General features: G+C 43.4%; 2 protein-coding genes across 3 annotated transcripts in view; both read right to left on the reverse strand.

Annotated features, from left to right (window-relative positions):
* LOC125771138 (mucin-5AC-like) overlaps nucleotides 1-18283 on the reverse strand; it is a 37371-nt gene extending 19088 nt beyond the window's left edge. Inside the window, exon 1 of the mRNA XM_049441504.1 lies at nucleotides 16263-18283. Within this exon, the coding sequence (XP_049297461.1) occupies nucleotides 16263-16824 (562 nt within the window). The 5' untranslated portion in view covers nucleotides 16825-18283. The remainder of the gene's footprint in view (nucleotides 1-16262) is intronic.
* The window catches only part of LOC125771157 (protein yellow-like), a 486298-nt gene that overhangs the window by 431866 nt on the left and 31507 nt on the right, over nucleotides 1-22925 (reverse strand). Inside the window, exon 1 of one of the 2 annotated variants that reach the window (XM_049441542.1) lies at nucleotides 19103-19106. The exons of the other annotated variant lie outside the window; for it this stretch is intronic. The gene's annotated coding sequence lies outside the window, so the exon portion shown is untranslated. Of the gene's footprint in view, nucleotides 1-19102; nucleotides 19107-22925 lie in introns of those variants that run through there. 2 annotated transcript variants of the gene reach the window in all.

Raw genomic sequence — 22925 nt, forward strand, 5'->3', positions numbered from 1 at the left:
AAACAGCAAGTAGCGGCTGGGAGTAGCAGGAGAAAAGGTTAATTTGCTTATAGCGACTTTTATAATTGAGACAAATCTTTCTCCAGCAAAGGACAACACCCATGGCCGGCTGCATAGCATCCAATCGTTAGAAGATGGTCCACTGGTCCACAGGGAATTAGACAGATGCAGGTGTATGCACCGTTGAGAACATCCACCGAGCATGGTGGGTTGCAGGTTAAATGCAAGAATGCAAACAGTACCGTCCGGTGATGCGATAGCCAGACGTTTGCCGGAGCGAGTATTATGCGTTTCCCGTGCACTTTGCGAAAGGTAAATTTAATTAAACTACGACAGAAGGCAAACACACGACGGTTGAATCAAGTTTTGCTTCGTGACGTGACGTTAGAGGCGATGTTCTTTAGCCGGAGTACGTAATGGAACTGGAACGGGATAAGAGGAATGTTCGCGGGTATGCAGCAGAGCTGATTTTGGTCGCCACAGTCTCGATACGGTATGAGCAAAAATCTGAACCGTGTGCGAGAGATAGTATTGATCGATGGCAGACGTTGGTTCATGACCAGACAAGTGTATATGGTTAGCCATCTTTTTTTTTCGGGCCATCATCATCGATCCGTGTTTGTCGCATTGAGGGGCCAAGTGTTTGAATGGTGGCAAGTAATTGATTATTCGAAACAGATGCTCGAATCGAGGCGTGGCGATTTGCATGTTTGGTTAGCATTCATAAAGGTGCAGCAACAGTGGTGGCAACAGCTTCTGACCATTGGAAAGTGCTTTTTTTCTAATTTTGTCGTATTGGGTAGAATTTTTTTTAGTAAAAGAAAAATTTGAATCATGCTCAATACTGTCTGAATACTGGTTTTGAACGAAAAAACGAAAAAGAAATTTTTTTAAATGCTTACTTTCATTAAATGCAGCAACGCCTAAAGGTATGCAATTACTGATCATTACATGGTTTTAAAAAATAATTAATGGAGAGTTTTCACGATACCTTTTTGGAAATGTTATAACATTATGTTTCTTAAACGAAAAATTCTTTTCATTTGTTATTTTATCTAATACAAATCGGCTCAACACAAGTAACACTGGTAAACACAGAAAGAGGTTGACAGAAACCGTAGCTGCGGTAAGTATATTGCCATCATATACTAACGCCAATTGCATGACATCGTTATAAAGCTTTATGGCACAAACAGATTATACAGCTGATTTCCGTGAATATGGTACCGGCATTAGTTCGGTAGCTTTTTGCTGCAGCTCGTATAGCAATTGAACCACCGGCCGGGCAAACCTGGTGCTTTCGGATACGGCCCCGAATTGAAGGGTAAACCGTAGTACAAATACTGCCAACCCAACCATTGTGGCTTGTTATTTTTCGATGCAAAAGGAAACATCGTGAGTGAGGATCGTAAATTGCACACCCTTTCCAGTTTCCCTTTGCGTTACCTTTCATTGCGCACAAGGTTGGTTTTGGTGAAACGGAGTGAAAATTGGACACGGCTGGACTACAGTCGATCGGGTGCGCAACGAGAGGGAAAGTGCAACAGCCCATTTCTGCTCGTCGAACACGTCGCGATTTGAATATTTTTGGCATAAATTCTGATTATTCAATCAGATTTATTATTGAAATTCATTCGTTTTTATAACTGTATGGCTCATAATTTCAATAAATAAAACATTTGTATGATGCTGCCGGCTGTGCTGTGCTTTGTACGGGAAACAAGGGGAGTTTTCTTCTGTTTCGCATCCTTCATGCAACACCATAAAAGTTCCTACTTTTCCCGGTGATGAAGATAATGTACGGTACAGGATGGATGGATTGCTGATAGCATAGGCGTACGACTCCCTACAATGATCAAAAGGGTTCGACAGTGGATGGAGGTTATGTTTTTTTTCTTTCGCAAGCACTGACAATCACATAAAGCACAAAGCACGAGCAACAAACACAAACCATAACAACCTTTGCGTGTATCCTTGTTTCACATTTTGTCGGTAAAGAAACGAACGGGGTTTTGTTTAATGATGGGTCCAAAACGACAAGAACGGGCAAACAAAACAAAAAAAAAAGAAAGAAAAATCCGCAACAGTCGCGTAGTAAAGCGCGGTGAAGTTGTTTTCTTTGCGCCCAATTGAAGCGCCATAAAAGGAGCCAGAAATTGGAAGAAAAATCGAACTAACACGAACAGCGAAACATATGGAAACACGCCGGTTTGGTTTTTTGTGTCTGGTGCACCAACGTTATGGGGTTTTCCCCTTTATTGTAGCGCCGTAAGCAGGGAGCCCGTTTTGCAGCGGAAAGGTGGCTTGTTGTGGTTGGCCACTTGCCACAGCTTCTCACCGTTCACCCTGCCCATACGGCTCATGCGGCCGACGAAGGACGGGGTGACCAAACATAAAATCAATAAATTCATTTCCCGTAAACATAAATTTCCTGCTAATGGTGTTTTCCTCCGTTTTTATGCGCTCGCGTACGCATTTTGGGATAGCGCGTCATCGTGGTAGAGCTGCACCGACGCGCCATGCCGCAAAGCTGGCGTGTTTGATCGGTTGGAAGGAATAAGCGGTACTCACACACAAACGCACACGTTCTCACACACACATAAATGAAGCGAAAAGAAGGTGGGTGGAAAATGTGATAGTAGAAGGGGTAGGATTAAGGTCAACCCACTAGACCCAGAACGAGCTGAGAAAGGGAAGGAAATGGGACGTGTAGGAAAGTGTTTGATAAGTTACTAACACTTTGCGCAAAATTTGTTAGTTTTGTTGAGTATTGAATTGTTCAGCCCTCTTGAAATGAAAGTAAATCATTTGAAGCAGTAAATTTTAAAAATGATCCATAACAAAATAATCCATAAAGCATACTTTTAGGCGTTTCCGATTTCCTTGTTGAAGCAATGCAGCTTTTATCGCCTAAAGGTATGCAATATGAATACATTTCGACTTTAATAGAAAGAAAATAATACATCGCATTCTGGATTTTAATGGCAAAATAATTTCACCTGATTTTTAGTGAAAAGATTTTATCATATTTATAAATAATAGTTAGAGAACAAATTTTTATTACCAATTATAGTAATGAAAAACAGCTTATTGTCTTTTTAGTGAAATTAAATGACAAATCTGACTTTTATATTTACTATATAAAATTTGCACTAGTTGCTCAAGATGTGGAAATTAAGTTGTATTAAAATAACTACATATTCATATTTCCCTATTCTAGAAACGTTTCATATCGATCCGCCAGTATCTGCTACGTGACCCAGCTGTCCCCATCCATGCCGCGCAAACATGAATGACAAAACTCTGCCACTGCCACGCGCAAATCGAGACGAAATGAAAAACGGACCAAATGTTTACCTTCGCCGAGCCGTTTGCCAAGTTTCGGGCGTGCCACGATGCGTAAGTGCATTTGGTGCAACGAGATAATTGGATACTACACCATAAAACAAATTAACAGCTTCCAAAAGGGTGATTAATTCTCACCGGTGTAATAGATTTTCCTCAGCAGCTCCCCTATTATGCCGGTGCGTTGGGATGAAATGCGGTGGGCCCGGACCGGTGTGCAGCCGGTTGGGAAGAAACGAAACCGACAGGCTTAGGTATGCTGGCATAAAATATGCAACAGCCTCTGGGCGTTCCGATTGGAACTCGGGTACGTAATTACGAGTTGCCGTCTTTTGCATTTCCTGAGTCCCCGTTTCCCGTTCACCTTTTTCCCTCCCCAGTTTCGTACCGTTCCATGGCTCGATGATTATAAAACTAATCAAAATGGATCAGTGCCTTCAAAACGGACGGTACATCAAACAGCATGGTTGTGGACACACCTACATACGACCCGAATGAACTGTGTATGCGGTCGGTGAGACAAAAAGGTGGATCAAGGGGGAGGGAAGGGGGAGGAACTCATTCGTTACATCTTGTCGTAAGAGCGAGTCAATTGGATGACCTCTAGGGACAGCCCGATTTCATATGCACTTGGACGGTTTGAGAAAACACAAACAATTAAATGCTCCGGTGCACTCCTAGGGGGTTGGGGTCGGGCAAACGTTGGCTTGGTACTGGGATTACCGGTGACATTTACCACATTCACAGAGTGGGCTGTCATCTTGATCTGAAAATCAATTTAATCTGTTCACTAAGAAATCGTAACACTTGTGAATTTAACTAGCGAATTTATCCGTGGTGAAACTTGTGTTATAACAATATATGTTACTAAAATTAGAATTTTACTTTAAAACTTAAAACAAAAATAGCAATTCTACTGTCTACATTATTTATATAAAATGAAGATAAAAAAAAGATTTGAGAAATTTGGTCTGTTTCAATGCCTAAAATTAAAAACGCCTGAAAGTATGCAATAAGTTTGAAAAATTGGTTTATTCGCTAATTAAGGTGCGTTTAAAGAAGGAAAATCGTTTACCAAACAAATAAAACAATCAAAAAATCCTTCCATTAATATCGCCGTAATTAATTGTTTTCGTATAAGCTTTGATGAAATCCTTTCCAATCAAGACATTAATAAAAGGCAGCGTTGTTCAATACAATCCTCGCACTTAAATGTGATTGCTTTCCACATAAATCGGTACGATTGCCAGGTTTGGCCCGTGTGTTTTTAGTACTGTACTGCCACCGAAACAACAATCGGTAGTGTTAGTAACTTCCCGCAAGAAAGTTACACTTTCACCTAAAATGGATCCACCATTTACCTTACCATTTACCTTTAACCTTTAACCTTTAACCATTTACCATTTACTTGATTTAGTGCATCAAATCGTTTCGAAGAACTCGTCCACCGACGGACTCCACCAGGCACTTTTTGACTAGGTGCGGCGAAATGTCCTTTTTTGTTTTGCGAATGTTTTGCACGCGTGAGCAACACGTTCGAACGATTATGGTTATTTTATGACACGGTTGCGACTGTACTCACAACAGGCTTCGGTTTATATTTCTTATCATTTGAAACGTATAGCAACATCTTTGAAGCAAACAACATCATGTTGTGCTATCAGTAATGGTGTTGCTGTTGGTGTGCATTAGCATGTTGGCTTCTGCGTTTTTTTTGGGTTCAGTTTTTATAATAGATAAAATTACATACACCCAGCACAAAAAAAGACAAAGACCCCTCGCACACAATCCACGTTTCACAGCGAAAGCTATAAAAACGAAATAAAAATAAGCAAATCAAAATGTCTGCCCTCTGCGCCATATTTGCTCCGCAAGCCACCACCACACACATCGTTCGTTTCGGGTAGGATTCTGTTCATATGTTCGTATACGTACATTCCGCGTTCCGTGTAGCGCGTACCGAAAAGTGGCAGGTGGGTGGCTCTTAACAAGCATAAAGTGTTGCTTTATTATCGTCCATTGGGTCGACATGGTTTCTCGGGGGTTGGGGGCTGGTAGGTTCTATCGCCGTACGGATTATTATTGATGGCCGGCACTGTTCGAAACCGTGGCTGGTCGGATGGGTGGTCGCTCGGAGGGTGGCCGAGAACAGGTGGGGAGAACATATTTTGGGAAAGCATATGGTAGACGATCGGAAAAGCAGCGCTTCAAACCGTGAATAAATATGAGAAATTGTTATAAATTTATTGATCAAACACAAAATATATGTAATCAATTTCCGGGCTGAACGATTCGTTTTTTTTACTGTTGTTCCTTGTCATATGCTCTTCTGTCGGGAATATTTGGGGAACTTGAGGGAAGTCTGTAGTTGCTAGAGTTGTACAAGCTTGCTATTAATCTATTTGATAGTTGGGTCATCAAACAATGCTTTATTTAAATTTTCTTGTTAAAATTATTTTCATATAATTCAAGGATGTAAATAAGGACTCGAAAGAAATGCCTTAAAAATAAAAAGCTCATCCAGGGGTAAACAATGTACTGCACTTGCTGAAGATTTTTCTCTTTGCCAAAGGACACAAACACCGGTAAATGCGCTCCTTCGATGAGCGGTGAAACATTATTTTTCCACCAAAGCAATCACTCTTGCCGCTGATCGCTTGCTGCTGAGATGCCGTACGCGCCCCGACTTGGAAAGAAGGATCAGCTGCAGGGAGAGAGCGTTCTCATTTTGCCGTCCTCCCCCCAAAAAAAAGCAAACCAACCGAAAAGGAGTGAATCTACTTCAATAAATATTTATTTAATACACGTTTATAAGGGATTATGTGTTTTTATAAGCAAGATTAATGACCTTTGGCGTGGGGTAACTTTCGCTCCCCAGCTTACGCGCCGCCATTTGCTCTCTTTTTTGGCGGAAAGCGGTAAACAGTCGGTTGCTGGAGTGGCCTCGATCGCCACTTTGAGTTTTTGGGCCGTAGTGGTGAGGAGAGGGAACCGAAATCGGTGCTTTGGAAGCATCGGGAAAAACATTCCCCCCGGGGGAGGCATTTTGTTGCAAGTAAACGGCGTTATGATGGCGCTGTTTGTTTGTAGTGGGCTTTTTGAGTTTTAATGCTCGTCGGTAAGGTATGATTTTTTTTTGGTAAACTTTGTGAGCTTTTCACAAGAGTTGAGTGGCAATTGTTGATTAAGAAAAGAAAGTAAAATTAGCCAAAAAAAATTTTGTTACGGTTTTAAGTGATATTAATTTATGAAGCTTGTTGCAAATCGTTCAAAATATATTACTTTGAATAAACTATTATGCACTTATAAAATTAAATTTTCCCAACATGGTTCATTTCAAAGAATAATTAATATTATTTTCATATTGTTTAAAATGTTTATTGCCAAATATATGGGAATAAACCACAAACATATTATGGTTTTTCCATTTTGTCATATTATCGACCCAAAATGAAACTACCCACAACAACAGTATAATAGTGACCATTACTTCAGGACGAGCGGGTTTAACGTGTTATCATAAAATATTTGCCAATTACTTGCGACGAAGTTGTGGGCCCGGTGTCTACCGACGCAACCATTTTCGGGTGAAGTCGACCACCCAGCCAGCCCATTTCCCGGTTGTGACACCAATTTTGCGGAGCAATGATTCTCTCATCAGTTTGCGGGGGTTACGATTTTTGGCATCGGTACGCCAAAAAATCATCAACTCCTGGCACGCTGGCTAATAGCTTTGTGGAGGAGATGTATGCGCAGGAAGTACCAGACGTGGTGAATTGTCAGGTCAAGCAGGTCGCTTCACTTCCCGGTGACTACTGTGGCAAGCCAGGAGCGCACATTCCGGCGTCCAGTGTTGGCAATTACTTTCCAATTAAAAGTGAAGTAAAATAAAATTTAACTGCATCCATAAAATTTTAATTGATTCACTGAGGACACCCCGATCGAGGTGGGGGTTTTGGCTGAGGAATTCTCGACGGAAATCTGTTGTGTTACGTTCCATACTCCAATAGGGGAAAAAAGAGAAGATACTATTCGCCATCCAGAAAAAAGCAACGAGTGAAAAGGAAGCATCTTTTTCTACAGTTAAATAAAGCAGAAAAAGAAACTCGTCCAGTCGTCAAAAATAGCACAACAGCAAATCCCGCCCGCCCGGGTGCGGCGTTTCTTGAGGTTAAATTAAAGTGCGATCGGTGCGGTGTGCACGGTGTACCGGCAAATGTTTAGAGTAATGGTCAGTCGTAAAATAAATTTAGCGAAAATTTTCTAATTTCCACCAGTAGTGCGTTCACGGTGCTGGAAACAGGAAGCAACCGTTCGGTAGAATCATCTGCTTGGGTGCAGGAATGAATGACCCGGAATACCCTTCGTGGTCGCGAGCTTAAACCAGAGATCGTGCGATTTGATGGAAAGGTAGGATAAAGTTTTACGATAATTATTCGATTTTTCGAGTGCACAAGGGCCCGTATGGCCGATTTGATTGAGCTGAAATAGGAGGTGGAACTGTTTGGAACGATAGCCGCTGCTCCTGTTTCGCGTGAAGGCAATCAAATTATGGACCAAATTTGGGGCGAACGACTGATTGGTGGAGGTTAGCAAAATTGGAAGGAATTAGGTGCGACTTGTTGGTAGCCGTAATTGGTTATTGGCCGGGCTGGTGTTGGAGCGCTGATCGTGCTTACGCGATGAAGATTTATAGTGCCTTTTGATAGTTTTTGGAGTAGTTTTGTTCGCGGTTTTTGTTGGAAAAGGATTAAAACATTACATTAGAACAGTGTGATAATCATTGTTTGAGTCTCTCGGGAGATAGGAATAAAAATTATATTCTTCGTCCTAGTAAAATATATTAATTGATAGCATATGGAAGCTAAGGATACCTATCCTGTATCCTTTCTAGGACTCCTAATCAAGATTTTCCCTCAGAAAAAAACGACTTGCACCAGACCAAACGATAAAGCTGCTCTTTAAAACTGCAGCCAATCATGGGTGGAAATGTCGCCGGTAAATGGGTAAGCCATTGCTGTCGCCTAAAAAGTGTCAGATTTGCATCGTTACGTTGTTTGTACTTCATTTATGACGACGACAACGATGATGATGATGATGTTGATGGAACGTGCTGACCAACGTCCGGGTCTAATTTCACAACTCCCCAAACTACTGCGGGACTATTGGAGGAATGGTGGATGAAACTCGTGTACGTTCGAGGTTTGTGGTCAATGTATAGCGACGAACGAACGGAATAGTGCAGCCAAACTGCAATGAGATCCTCTGGTCTCCCTGCCAGATTGCCCCATTCTTGTGTAAAACGGAACGGTAAACGTAGGCTTAATTTCTCCACAAATCTCCCCCCAGAAATCCTGTGCAAGAGGTGATGCCCAGGGATGGTTTCGGGCACTCGGAAAGGTCGGATGGTCTAATTTCTAGCGCTGACCCGGTGCGGTCAGTTCAACGCAGCAGCAGCATCACTACTGATGGGGCGGCGGTGGTGGTCAATTTAGTCGTAATTTACCGAGCTATCGATGCCTTAATCATTGTCTGAAATAATGGGATCATAAAACTACTCAATTAAGATTAACTCGAGAGGGAGCGTTTTGGGTTCGGTTTTTACACTTCCAAAGTCCGTACGCCCGTTGCGTTTTGGGCATGCATGCCAAACGTATCTCGGCTCTCGCTTAAAAAGCATGGCAAAGCATGGAAGGAGACCCTGGCGTAGACCCATACTTGAAACTAACCATTATCTATGCTCGGTAGAGCTAGGCAACAATTAAAACCTTCAGCTTTTGCGTTCGAGACGTTGGGTATTTTCGAGACGCAAGGCAAGATTTGAGGATGATATCCAGGCACATCCAGGCGAGTTCTGGTCGATGTTAAACGCAATCCATGGCTAAACATGGCTCTACCATTCCACAACAAGGATATCTTTCATCTTGGCAAGACTTTAAAGCGAACGTGTTGTGTTCGGGTGCGATCTTGCGTCAATCGATACAGTGCATATGGGAAGGGTGCTTAATGCGGGCATGAATTATCCTTTGCGCTCGAGTGCTGATGCAGCTGCATCAGTTGTGGCTAATGCATTGTTGCGGTGGCGTTGAGAAGTGTTGATTCTTTGTAACGATGGGCGCGGAATAGCGCGGGACAAAATTGTCGGTTAAGATTTTCTTACCTTCTAAGAAACCTTCTTAGAAGAAGAGTTTGGTAGATTTTAAGAATTTAGTTAGTAAACTTCCAAGAATTTTCAAAATGGTAATTTTAATCTTTTTCATAACAGAAGAGACGTCTGAGACTCTGTAGGCGGATTCTTAGGACTTTTTTTTATTATTGTAACTGAAGAATAAATTAAAAATTAAGATTAAAGTTAAAGTATTTAAAAGAAACTAAATTAGAACTTAATTTTTAATGAATATTAACAATATTTGATTTGTTTTATACAACTCCATTGCCGTGCTTTTATCTTTGCTTGATTTGAGTAATTAATACAAACTGTCAACAATATTGAAGTTCAACATTTAAAATCGTTTCTTAATGCCAGGAACAATTTACATTTTGCTACAAACTGAGTAAAATGCAAACAAATTCCAACTATGTTAACCCCACAAAAATAAGCACTGTCGTAAAGCTTCAAACTCATCCAAAATGCCCGGTTGAAAGCCACTTCATCCTTCCGAACAGGGGTTGAACAACACATTTACATACCATTTTAAAACACTCTTCAAAAGTGATAGCAACTCGGTAAGTCACCGATGGCTTTGCACCTTGTTTATCACTGGGAACAAATTTCGAGAAAGCATAACACGATCATTCGGAACGATATTTGGCATGTTTTGGACTGACCCTTGCTGACTGATCCGAACGTACACAAGGGCAGTAAAAGTATAACATAGAAGGAGATTTCATAAAATGTTTAAGATTGACTTGAGCTCTCAACTTGTTCGTGTTTCCTTCTCTCGTTCTCTCTATAGCATGTTCACTCTATCTGATGCAGGAAGGATTTGTCCTTTCTCCTTTCATTGCCACCGTCGGAAAATTCCCCACCCACCCCACCAACCAAAAAGTTCCTCGTGCTGGCCAGCACCCGAGGTTTGACCGACACTTGTTTGACATGCTTCCGGAGCTCCGTTTTTCCGAAATTCCAATTTACATTACCGTTACCACCGGTGTGCTGGCAAAGCACCTTGGTCGGCCACCAACCAACAGCACCGTGTGCCACATTTTTGTTGCGCTACCTGTCGTTTCCGCATATTTACTCTTGGGGAGGGTGGTTGTTGTTATTGCTACTTCCTTATACTTTTGTACACCCTTCTGTCTTGTTTTGAAATTATGCAAAATCGATACATGCCACTCAGTCAGGGCCGGGTGTGCCATGTCTCGGCAAAGTAACCCGTCTCCGTTGATTTTGGGGGATGGGGAGACACCGGCCCGGCCGGTAGATGAGTGTTTGTGCAGTAGTAACCTGTTTATGGTGCGATATGCTAACAACAACAACATTGTTGATGTTTCGAAACAGAAGCAGCAGCAGCAGCAGAAGCAACATTTAATGGCGCTTCGTCGGGACCGGGGGATCGAACGGTAGAGTGAAACGTTGCCACCTTTCGATAAGGTTTTCGTGAGGTACGGTGAACTGTGTTGGATAAATGTTTATATGTGTAGCTAGTGGGTTTGCGAGGAAGAGGGCCCTTTTCTCTAAACGAGCCACCCGGCATGGTTGTTGGATATGGGGCGAAGCGACAGGCAAAGTAAACGAAAAAAAAAAACAGCGAAGTGAACAAAATCATCCTTTGAATAAACATAAACGTAACCAACGAGACCCTCGCCACCCGGTACGGCACCCCAATCGCTCTGTCCCGAACTCCTTTTTTAGTCCTTTCGTTTTGAGCCAAGGAGGAAAAGGAAAAGACCACCCGCGGATTTTTGTTTTTCCAGTCCGTCTTTCCACAAACTGGCACGGGAACTCTCCAAAAATTTTCTTCGAAGGGTTCTTTCGTCAGCACAAGTTCGATTCGACGGGTGAATCAGAACAAAAGGACGCTCCGGCACTGCGGGAGTCAAGCTTAAACTGTTGACTCGGTTCTCGGCATGCCAACCCACTTGCACCACTAGGTGGGAGGGGGCACCTGTCTACTACAGCACCACTTTACCACACTCGGAGTGTTTGTGGACGAGTGGCACCTGTAACAGTTTTCCCGAAAACGCAACATACGATAACGAACCCCATGCTCGATGGTTCATTCGACGCCCTCCCCCGATAAGAGGAAGGTTGTTTTTCGTTCCCTGTGTGCGTATATCCTCAATACATGTGGAAGTTGTGTGGATGTATTTGTGAGTCAGTTCATATCGTTCGGTTTTATTTTAACGTGTCGCACGCAAACACGTCAAAAGTACTATACAAAATTTGGCACTATTTTTGATGCTATTTTTTTGTTTTTTGTTTCGAGGGCAACATTTTTGACGTTTTCCCCGCAAGGCCATTTTCCTTATTTTCATCTGTCACACAATTTTGCATTCCTGCATACGGTGCGCCATGCGGTGCGAAAAGGGCACTCGAGCAGTGCACTCCGGACTTCGGGATGATTGGGAGGAGTATGGGAGGTGGGGAAGAAAAGTGTCAAAATTGTTGCACTACATAAGAAGTAGGGCAGCCGGAGGTCCTTGGATGGATGCAGTGATGATTGGGTTACATTATGATAGTTTGTTTCCATGTTTGCCCTTCGAGAGGCATTTGAGGCGCAATTTGCACTGCCTGTCAGGTTGAAGGCAAGTTACAGCCTTAAAAGGAGGTTAAATTGTTACAGTAACAATACATAAATTGGGAAGGATATTGGGAAGGACACTTTGTATAACATCGTACAACATGTTAAGCTAGAAGTTTAGAAAGATTTCAATGCAAGTACATGTATGTCAGTTAGGTAAATGTTTGTTGATTATTTAAAATCAATTAATGAATTAATGTTTCTCAAAAATTTAAATATTTCAATTAATATGATAAATGAAAAAAGAAATTAAAAACTTGAAGAATGGTTAATGTCGAATGTCTAACGCAGCTCCTCAAAGTTATACTTCAAAATTCTAAAGACATAACGATATGAGTCTGTGTTGGTAAATACTATGTAAAATTGATTAAAATAAGCAAAACAAAATTAACCATTGTTCTCATAAAACGAGCTAAAAGTCGTCTACAGCACACTCAACAAAGAGTGAAGATATCTTGGCGTTAAAAACATGGTTTCATAGTTTTCCCTGTTCCAAGTAAAAACCATAAGAACACGACTGTACAATGTTTGCTAACGGGCGTAAGAATGTTACCCTCCCTGGTCGGTACCCCATTTTCCCAGGCACGCACTTCCTGTTTCCTGTCCAGGTGCGTCCAGTTTAAAGCGTTGCTCGGTGGTGAAAAGTAGCAGTTTGTAGTACCGAACAACAACTAACCCGTCCCGGAGCGTTAAAACGGCGCTTTCATGAATCGGTTGTCGGGTAGCGTGCGGTGGAACGGTTTTCTGACTAATTAATGTTGCGTTCCGGCGCTTCTACATTTCCTCGCCCCCGGACCGAAGTGTGGCTTCACAATTGCTTGACTCTTCGCACCTGACTTGCTTCCGGGTGTATTTGATTCTTTTATTAGAGGTTTTCTTCATCCCGTAGTTTGTGTTATCAGTTGATTCGATTAAGCGGGTCGGTTTCCAAGGTGGATTAAATGTTGGTAGGGAAATGTAGTTTAAAATTCGGGAGCTATTTATATCACAAAATGTCTCCTATATTGTTGCCTTTTAAATACACTTATACAAAAAAAGTTTAACTTTCATAAAGTAAAAGAATTCGTAGAATTTATTGAAGTTTTCCTTCACAAAGAAAGGTTCACTAGTGCTATATAATATCCTTAGTTGAGGGGCAAACAATTACTAATTATTAGTCATTCCTTCAGGAGCTTCAATACTCCATCAAGCTTTCAATTTTCAAAGAGATTCAAATTTTCCGAAAAAAAACCTTTCTATGCAAAGATTTTCCTCAAGAATCAAGTCCATCCGTGACACTGAGACAAAAGACACGCAAGACGATTCATGCCAAGCGAATGATTCTATTCGTTTACTCCAAAAAAGGAGTCGATTACTCGAAATAATTGTTCGTAACTGAAATTCCTATCGTTTCTATTAGAAAAGTTTTAATAATTCTGTAATTCCTTATGTAAGATTACAACGTATTTCTCCATTAATAAACTACATTAAAACCGTAATGTTCCAATGAAATTTAAACGCATAACCTATCACATTGATATCATAATTGAACATTCACCGTGCGCGGTCAACAGAGTTTATGAAATGAATAATCCCAAACGATTACTATGTCCATACATCATCGATTGTAAGCTCCACTCACCGGCCAACCCTGCCATGGGTGTTTAGAGTTGTTCAAAATTAATTATGACTTTTTTTTGAACACCTCCCCCGATAGCTTAATCGAACGAAAAGTGTACCGGGAGGCAAAAGTGTGTGACACCAAATCCATCGTAATTGCTCGTCACTTTATGGCGACCAAATCAGATGGTCATCGCCCAACAACTCGTGCCTCGCACCTCCGGTATTAGTTACCGGTGTGAGACACACACAATAGTTGTTCCTGTTTTTATTTTATTCCCATTCCTCGCCCCTCGTTGGAAGGGTAGACCGTAGTGGAAACGGATGGTCCGTGTACGGTGGCTGAACGACGGAACAAACTGTCCGAACATGTGATGTGACTAATTGGATTATGAGTTCAATCAACGGATCCAACTTGTTGGACCACCGGACCAGGCGAGTGTACGAGCATGTCTGCACAAACTTCCTTCCAACTCGGTGCCGGTGCCACAGTGCGGGCAAATTGCCGTATTATGTAGCATTCGAAAACTTTGCTATCGTGTATAAATGATTGCCACCAACCTACTTCCAAGTAGGTTTATCCTGAACCTTTGCACCCACCCCCTCGGTTGACAGTTTTTGACTTATTTCCAGCTCAAATACCTCGTTTCGTTCATTCATTCGCTTTGGATTCTTCCGATTGTGGGGAGGGATTTTTGGGTTTCTCTCTTTTTTACCTTAGACCATTAATGAACATCTACTGTATCCGGTGTGAAGGTTAGATAAGGTACTCAAAAAAAACAAACTAAAAAAAACAAGTTCAGGTTGACTCAACCAAAGCTCACACACTGTGTGCGCATCGTAAGGGATGTGTGTGTTTTTGCAAGCCTTTTTTCCCTTTTGTAGCCCCGGAAAAGCTGAGAACGCACGCAGAAAGTATGAGGAAAAATACGCAACGCGTACCGTTCGAATGTGTCGCTATGAATGTTTTACGAAGAGCTACATTTCATCCACGCAGGTAACGCAGCACACAGCATGGTCCAGAGCGTGTGTCTGCGTACCTTTTTTTCACGTGCTGTTGTCATTTCCATTGTAGCGTGTTATGCTATTACACAGGAAGACACACGAAATAATTAAATGACAACGAGAGATACGTACCCAAACGGGTCTTTCTTCTCGGTGCGCAGGGGATGCGCAACGGATTCGATACGAAATGGTTGAGGGGCCAGTTTTTTGTTGTTGCCGGTGTAATCAAATTAGTGTTAATTTAACTGGGCCCCTAGCTTGTCTGGTAGGTTGTATCTGGTGTTTTTTTGCTCTAACGTTTCTCTCCATATTTCGGTTCGGTTTAAAAACGAGTGAATTCGCGAAAGATCCCAATATACGTGCGTACGCGTACCGATGCGCATTTTCATATTTTTTTCCCTCAATAGAATGAATTCGGAACGGGCGTTACGTTGATTACGAATAATGTAAGATTCGTCCGTGAAGTAACGAGTTTGTTTCCCCCGAGTTTTTTTCTTCTATCAAACACCCGTGTGACATGCGGACCGTTTGAAGTCGGTCACTTGAACCGTTTGGCCACAGAATGGGCTACCACAGAAAACGGTTTTGTACCGGCGACCGCACGTCCACGAATCCGCTTATGGTGGACGGGACAAATTAGGTTTTCGCTCCACAGTGCGCAACACAATCAACCCGCTTTCCCCTTGATGATGATGATTGCTGCGGGGGATTTTCTTCGTTTGCATTGGTGGGGCGAGTGAGATGGCAACAAAAACGAGGTAATGAACCGAGAAGGTGATCGTGTGTTGTGTGAGACGGCCCTGCGGTCAGGCGCTATAATAATGTTACGTTAAGGCTTTAGAATTCGGTTAATTGAATGCTACGGCAAATCGGCTGCCCGGTGACGATGACGCCTGAGGCTGATTTATGGTTTTGAAGACGCCCAGATTAAAGCTGAAACCGACCGATCCAGGGAACCGGACTGGGCTGCAGGGTGGGGGGGGGGGGGGGGATGGGGGGGGGGGAATGGAATTTAAAGTTGGAGCGGAGATTGAGCACGCTAGATTGATCAACAAAGTGATACATTGCATTTTGCCACCTTTAACGGATGGGTGAATGAATGAAATTATCATGAAAGACCAGGCGCCTCCATCGGACGGAATGCCGGTATTGAGATTTATCTCGCACGTTGTCTAGACACGTTGGAGAAGGTATTTTGATTAAAGATTGATTTTAGTGTCATGAATAAAAAAGCATGAATAAAAATTTTAGAAATAATTGTTGTAAATGATCATTTCATGTGATGAAAATTTTCCTCAAGAGATTTTCTGGATTTCCTTCCCATTTTAAAATGCTGTTTTATAGTTATTAAATTTTCCTTAAAGAAAACGTTTTAATACTTAATCAATCGGTTCGAATCAACGCTATCAATAACCTTTAAATAATAAACTCTAAATTTGAGGGTAGTTTTTCCCAAACGAAAGACAAATGCTAGAGCTTGCATTTTCCCCGAAATCCGAATACCACGCGGCTTGATTTGTTATGCAAAAGAAAAGAAAAAACCGGAAACGACCGGCCAGGGGCACTTACCACTCTTGCTTTCCGAAATGTTGGTGTAATAGATCGGCGCAACGCAGCCCTCGGTCGGACTGACCGGGCCACTCGAATCGTCCTTCCGCTGTACAATCCCGGCACCGCCGCCACCAGTGCCATTCGCCAGCGTAAAGCTAACACTGCCCACACTTTCCGCCTTTCCACCATTGCCGGCCTCGTGCTTGATTCCCTCCAGCATCGTACCACCGGTACCGGTTGGGCCACCGCTAATGACACTTACACTGTTCAGCAGCACGAGATTGTTGCCACCCGTTGGCTCTTTTCCATTTTTCACAATAACATTTCCCAAGGCACTGCTACCACCACCCAACCCAACGCTTCGCCCGCCCGACCGGGCCACCCCGGGACGGTGCGGTTCACTCTGCTCCTTGAGCGTTTTCCCGTTGACCACCAGCACCTGTCTCGTGGCCGTTTGATGTTGGTGCTGTGGCTGCTGATGGTTGCCGGTACCACCGGTGGCTGTTACCACCGTCGTTCGGTTCCGGTACGCCGGCATTGCCGGAGGATGTTGCTTTTTCACGATGTAACAGCGAGGCATGGTTGGTTTGGCTTAAGCTGTGTTGTTTTCGTTTTTGTTTGGATGGAATACAGATTTCAAATCGATCGTTCTTCAAACGTAGCGATGCGGTTTCATTTAGTTCATTTGTATTTTCATTGCAGCCGATTTGTTATTGTATTTAATTAAACCAGAGTTTTGTGATGTTAAAAAAGCTTCGTTTTTTGTGATACTTTTTTTTCGGCTACTTCAACACATCTATATTGCTTATCAATTTCGAATCACCATGTTTTACAATCACGTATTCTCCCAATTGCTTACTGTTTAATTTGAATTTTTGGCGCAAAAATAACCGTTCAAAAGCATTTCCTTTTTCGTTGTTCACTTGTTCAGATTTTCCGTCTCATTTGCACCCTCGCAGGACCGTCTTGATGTCTTGAGTGCGCGACCGAAAGCAGTACGTCCATACATCGATCAACCAAAACAACACCCAAGGAAAAAAGGAATCGTATCCTCGTCACGCACACATACACTAACGTGGTGGTGTGTTTCGTTTTCTTCCTTCAAACAAAACTCGACTAAACTCACACCCCCGTCCCGGACTGTGTAGCACCGTTTTTGGTAATTCCTACTTTTACGTTTGGTTGTTGGTTCACACTGCTACACTTTACCACCAAAACCTCCCGTAAACCGGGGTCGTTTTCCCCCCCCGGGGGGGCGTAACAAAAACGGGAAAAACACACTTGTTGGATTTATGAAATATGCTTCACAGGCCCCGAAAACCCGAACCGAAAGGATGGCGAAGGCGATGCGCACGAGCTGATTTTAGCAGCCGATCAGGCAAGGAAGAAACTGACGGATGGACGGCAAAAGCGGTGCGGCGATGCCACCGTTTGGGGCGGGGCGCGGTGTGATACGGTGCGGAGGGTTATGCTGCGGACCATCTCCTTTATACGATCCGAATCTTCCGGGACGGATCTTCGTGGCCTTCGTGGCACGTCTGTTTACTTGAAGCATCCACACTCACACACACACACACCCGCACACGCACACGAAAGGTCTTCGGGTGCTTTCCGGTTTGACGCTTCGAGCTTCGAAGAAAGGTCCTTTTAAAAGGGGAGGAGTGGGGGAAGGGGGCGTTCAGACAGCGTGGGGACGCCCGCACACATACACACAGGTGCACGGAATGATGATGCAGGATGAAAATGGTGCTGATGATGTTGATTTTGGACGTTTGCAGCGATTCCTTTCACGGCTCGATAGGCTTGGTGAAATTGCGAATGGGTTTCGGTTCGGGGCCGCTGGGATGGAAATGGAACCAACTCTTTGGTACACTTTCCCTCTCTGTCCCCTACTCACTATGTCACTAAATGTTGCTAACACACAAAACCTTAGACCGAGTTTTGTTCCTTTCGAGTGTAGAATTCTGAGGATGAATTTTCCGCTGATCCAGCATCAGAGTGTTTGGCGACAGTGCGATCCTTCGGGGGACCGCTTTTCCCGGTTGATAGCCCGTCAGCATAAATCTTGCCTTCGGGTTATCACATCGCTCTGGTTGTGTTTCCTCGCCCGCTGTGCTGACTGTGTACTTATTGCTGGTTTGCTGGTAAAGCTACGGCTAATTGATCTTTTGGGGCGTTTAGAGTAATTGTTTGCCTTAGACACTACAATGCAAGACTGCGCAAGTGATACGCCGGGCCTTTGCCAATATCAAAATGACGTAGAATATGTTTGACGGTAGCTGCCTTGTATAATCCGCTCTCCGCTGATTCAGCTCGTATCGCAGCAAACTATTTCCGCTTAATCTCAGCTTTATCTTACAGCTACGCTACTAATTAACACCGTTGTATGTGTAGTATATTGACTTGGTTTTCCGCTTGTTTGTCCGTTTTGTACGGGCGTTCTTTTAAAATATATCTCTCTATCTTGTCTACATCGTATTCCTCACAGAATGGTTATTGCTTTCGTTGTTGTCTGTTCTGTTGTTTTCTTTCCTTTTTTGTTGTTGTTTGGTTGATTCGCTTACGATGACGCTTCCGCTACATGATGCTGGCAGAGTTTTTCCTATTTTTTTCTCGCTTTGTTGTCAATTTTTCACATCCACATCCTATCGCCACATCTTAATGTCCTTTCGCGAATCTCTCACACACGGTTCACGAATTCACTTGCTTCCTCCCCCACCACCACTCACAGCAGGGGTGCGCACGTGTATGGGTGTTTTGTGTTCCGGCTTGCCCGAGCATCCATTAAAAACTCGTGCGCCGTTACTGTGCTTCCGGTGGGTGGCAAAACGGAACGAGCGAGAATCACCCACACGCACACACACACACACACACACACACACACACACACACACACACACACAGGGAGAGTTTGTTGGCCAGTTCGCACCCCGAACCAAGGTAGAACCAAACGAACGATACCGCGAACGACGCCTTCGGGGTTCGGGTGTTTTTGGGCACCGCCGATGAGAGTTTGTTGCGATACGACGATACTTTCGTTGGCGCGAGGGTGGATTACAGGGATGTTTGTGGGAGAAAGAGAGAGCGAGAGACAGAGAGACAGAAGAGAGAGAGGCCAGGGTACTAAAGAACGAAACCAGCGAAGTAATTATTACAAGGTGCGACAGGAAGTTTGGGTTTTTATGGGTGCTGGGGGTGGCCCCATGCAACAAGTAGCTTGTAAGTGGTAGTAAGCCAAACTCGCTTATGTTGGTGCCCGTTGGTAACGCTTCATGTCGGGTTGGCCTGCCGCGGTTTTGTTGGGCGGAAATTGTGTACGGGGAAAAAATCGACCTTTCTTTATCGAGCGAGCACCGTAAGGGCCAGCAATGGGATGCTTCGGAATGGAATACGCCCGGAAGTTTTCCCCGAAGCGCGTTGGTATAATGTATCCTTCTTTGCCGAAGCGTTCGTCTGTTCCCGCAGATTTAGTATTGCTGTGACACTTCCAATTCACATGCCAACAGGTGCTGGCTTGGGAAGGTTTAAGGCGTAACGAACTGGTACCTTCACCTTTCCTCCCTTCTGAACCGACAGCCCTTTTTTCCGAGCCCTTTTTTCTCTTTGCGACACGTTACACTTGGCTTCCGGTTACACAATAGCAGCGAAAAACTGCCGCAAGGTGAACGGATCCGTGTTTTTTTCTTTTTTCCTCTTTTGTTGCGGAATCGATTCGGTTCTGCGGTTTCTTCGTTCCACAAAACAACACTTGTGGCGAAGGATCTCACTCACTTGCTTTTGTTTCTCTCGATTCGTTCCTTCCCCCTGGTTGCACTCTTGGTTAAGATTCTTCCCAAGTTTTATTGGAATCACATCGGAGTGTAAGTTTTTTTTTGTTCTTCTTTCACTTTGCTGGTTCTGCTTTTTGCGCCGTGAACTGTGAACGCCACTAGCACGCACGAAACTTCCTCCTTCGTCGGCAACGATAAGCGCTACCACTCATGCCGCGACCGGTGGGGCCATTTTCACTGCACAGTTGCTAATCGCGTACCAAAGTCCAAAACCACACCAGTGTACCGGGCCCGGCGGCCATGCTTGCTTTTTGCTGTCGCACTGTGGCCACTGCCGACTGTTTTCCCTCCTGCTGCTGTTTTGCTGCTCGTCGTCGGCAACTGTGGCGCACGGTACGGCGCTACCACCAATACACGCGCGCGTATGCTCCCGACGGCACGGGAGGGTAACTCGTTCTGCTCAAAAGGTATACGCATACACACGCAAAAGGTTTATCCTCGCGCTGCGACAAGTGGGTTTTTCCCGTGTGGTTCGTTTCGAATATGGGGGAAACGCGTTTGCAGCAAACAAGTTGCTATCGTGTGAGCACTCGGCACACGTCACTCACCCGCGGTGCTCATTTTCTGCTAGATGCCTGTGGCATTCGCTTTTCCTACACCCCCCTTTGCGCAACATGCTCACTAACCCCTTTTTGCGTATTTGATCCTGTTTTGTTGATAGCACTCAAAAACAGGTGAGTGACCAGGGCGAAAACAGGAAACTCGCGTGAGTGTCACGATGAAAATGTCCTTCCACACAGAGGTACTCACAGGTTCCGCGCGCACATTTGTCTGTGTGTGTGGGTGTGTGTGAGAGGATTTTCCTAATCGTCTCTCGCCATGTTTTCCACACTTTCCGCACGGGGTTCGTGTTTGATGCGCGCATGTGTGCGTGCATTGGTGTGTGGTGAATCGTGTCACGCACTGCGCTCCTTCCGGGATCCTTTATGCCGTTTCGTGACGATGATGAAGAAGATGGTTAAAGGTGGACCGAGCACGGCCGCTGGAAAAAGTGGCAGGCAGAATCAAACACACATACACGCAGAGCACACGAACACACACACACGGAGGACACACAGGAGCGGAGGAAGCACACACAGCAGTTAGCACTGGTTAGAGGAAAGAAAACACACCGAAAACTGAACGACCGAGCACCGAGCACCGAGGCAGTAGCAGCAGTGCAGCAACACTTTGCACGGTTGACGAGCTGGTGTTCGGATTTCGAGCAGCAGCAACAGCAGCAGTTCCCATACCAGCATACGTTCGGTATTCGAGCAGCATAAAGTGAGTCGTTCGCATGCGTTTGGATGAGGTTGTGTGAGTTCTCTGAAGGTGGTTTTTTTTTGTTGGGGGAAATATTTTCTTTGGGACACCCTTCACTGTTGCTTCGTCTTGCGTTGGTGGTAGTGGTTCCGTCCGGCGCACTTGTTGTCCACAATTCGAGCAGTTTCAAGGAGCGATTGCTGCGATGCGCCTGCGCCTACATTTCCGATGCATTTGACGGTGTGACGGTGTCCTGTTTCTATACTGTGTGTCCAATCCTCCTATGAGCGAAGGGTTGCGATGAACTTCAAGACGATTCTTGAGCAGTAAAATTTTTACTTTTCTCTTAAGTAATGTTTTTTTTAATTTTTTTTCATACATTGTAAAATACTTGTCTCCATTTTAATGGGATTGAAAATGATGAAACAAAAAGAATTTTTAAACAACCAATTTATAACCGACAACTTCCCTCCAGTATCGTTCGAACGACGTTGGTCAATCTATACGAACGGCAGTGCACCTTTCCCCCAAAAGCAAACAGACGTATAAAAGCAATCGATAAAATAACACGGTTCCATGTAGTGCTCATTAACATCCTTCATTTTTTATGCAGTGACGCAACAAGTGATTTGGTTTGTTGTTTAGATTGTCTACATTATCAATGCGAGGAGGAGCAAATCGGGTTTTTAAGCTTTACATGATAAGATAGGGATACTTAAAAAAAGAAACAACGAATTACCCTAATTGAACATGATTTGCTTCAACGTCAATTAGGTTGGTAAATCATATTAGAATCGAAAAAATAATATACATGTTGTTAAGTTTGGCTTATATTAAATGTTATCGATGAAGATTACAACGTGTGACAGGATTAATTTTGAAAATTTAAAAATCAAAATATTTATGATTACTATTTTTGTAATGGAACATACTCACATGGATAAGGGCTTCTAAAGGTCCAAATTAAAAATGAATAATACCGTTGAAGCAACAGTTAGAAAGACCTGGAAAGAAAGAAGACATTCAAGATTAATCACATGTTTTATAGAGAACTCCTGCCGCAGAGCAGTGCTGTTAAGCGCCTGAAAGTATGCAAGGTTTTAACAACTGGAAATAAGCTTAGACTACTCTTAATATGATAAAAGTCTGTATCCTTAGCCTTTGCTAAAAGATGTCAAACGAAAATAAGTAGTAGAAAACAAACAATACTAAATAATCATTATATTTGCTTCTTAGAAGACATACATTTAATGGGGGCATATGTTAAAGCGCGCCAGTCCCACACGACAGCACCCGGTATCCCCCAATGTGACCAAAAAAACCTAGAAAAACCAGAAATGGTCGACGTGACCTTAATGGTCCTTAAGCCAAGAATTAGGAGAATATTTAATGAATTTTAAAACCAATCGACGAAGTAGCTCACATCATAAGTTTTTCGGAAAAGGGAAACAAAATGTTTCCTTCTTTACATGATGATGCTGATCATGAAGATTAGTCTTTATACTACACAAACTATTTAATGTATAGTAGGTTTTTTAATATAAATTTCACAATTGAATCAAATCTAAATTTTTGTTAATATCAATACGCCGTTCAGGCCGTTCTACCT

Source organism: Anopheles funestus, chromosome 3RL (assembly GCF_943734845.2).
Source record: "Anopheles funestus chromosome 3RL, idAnoFuneDA-416_04, whole genome shotgun sequence".
NCBI classification, from domain to species: Eukaryota; Metazoa; Arthropoda; class Insecta; order Diptera; family Culicidae; genus Anopheles; species Anopheles funestus.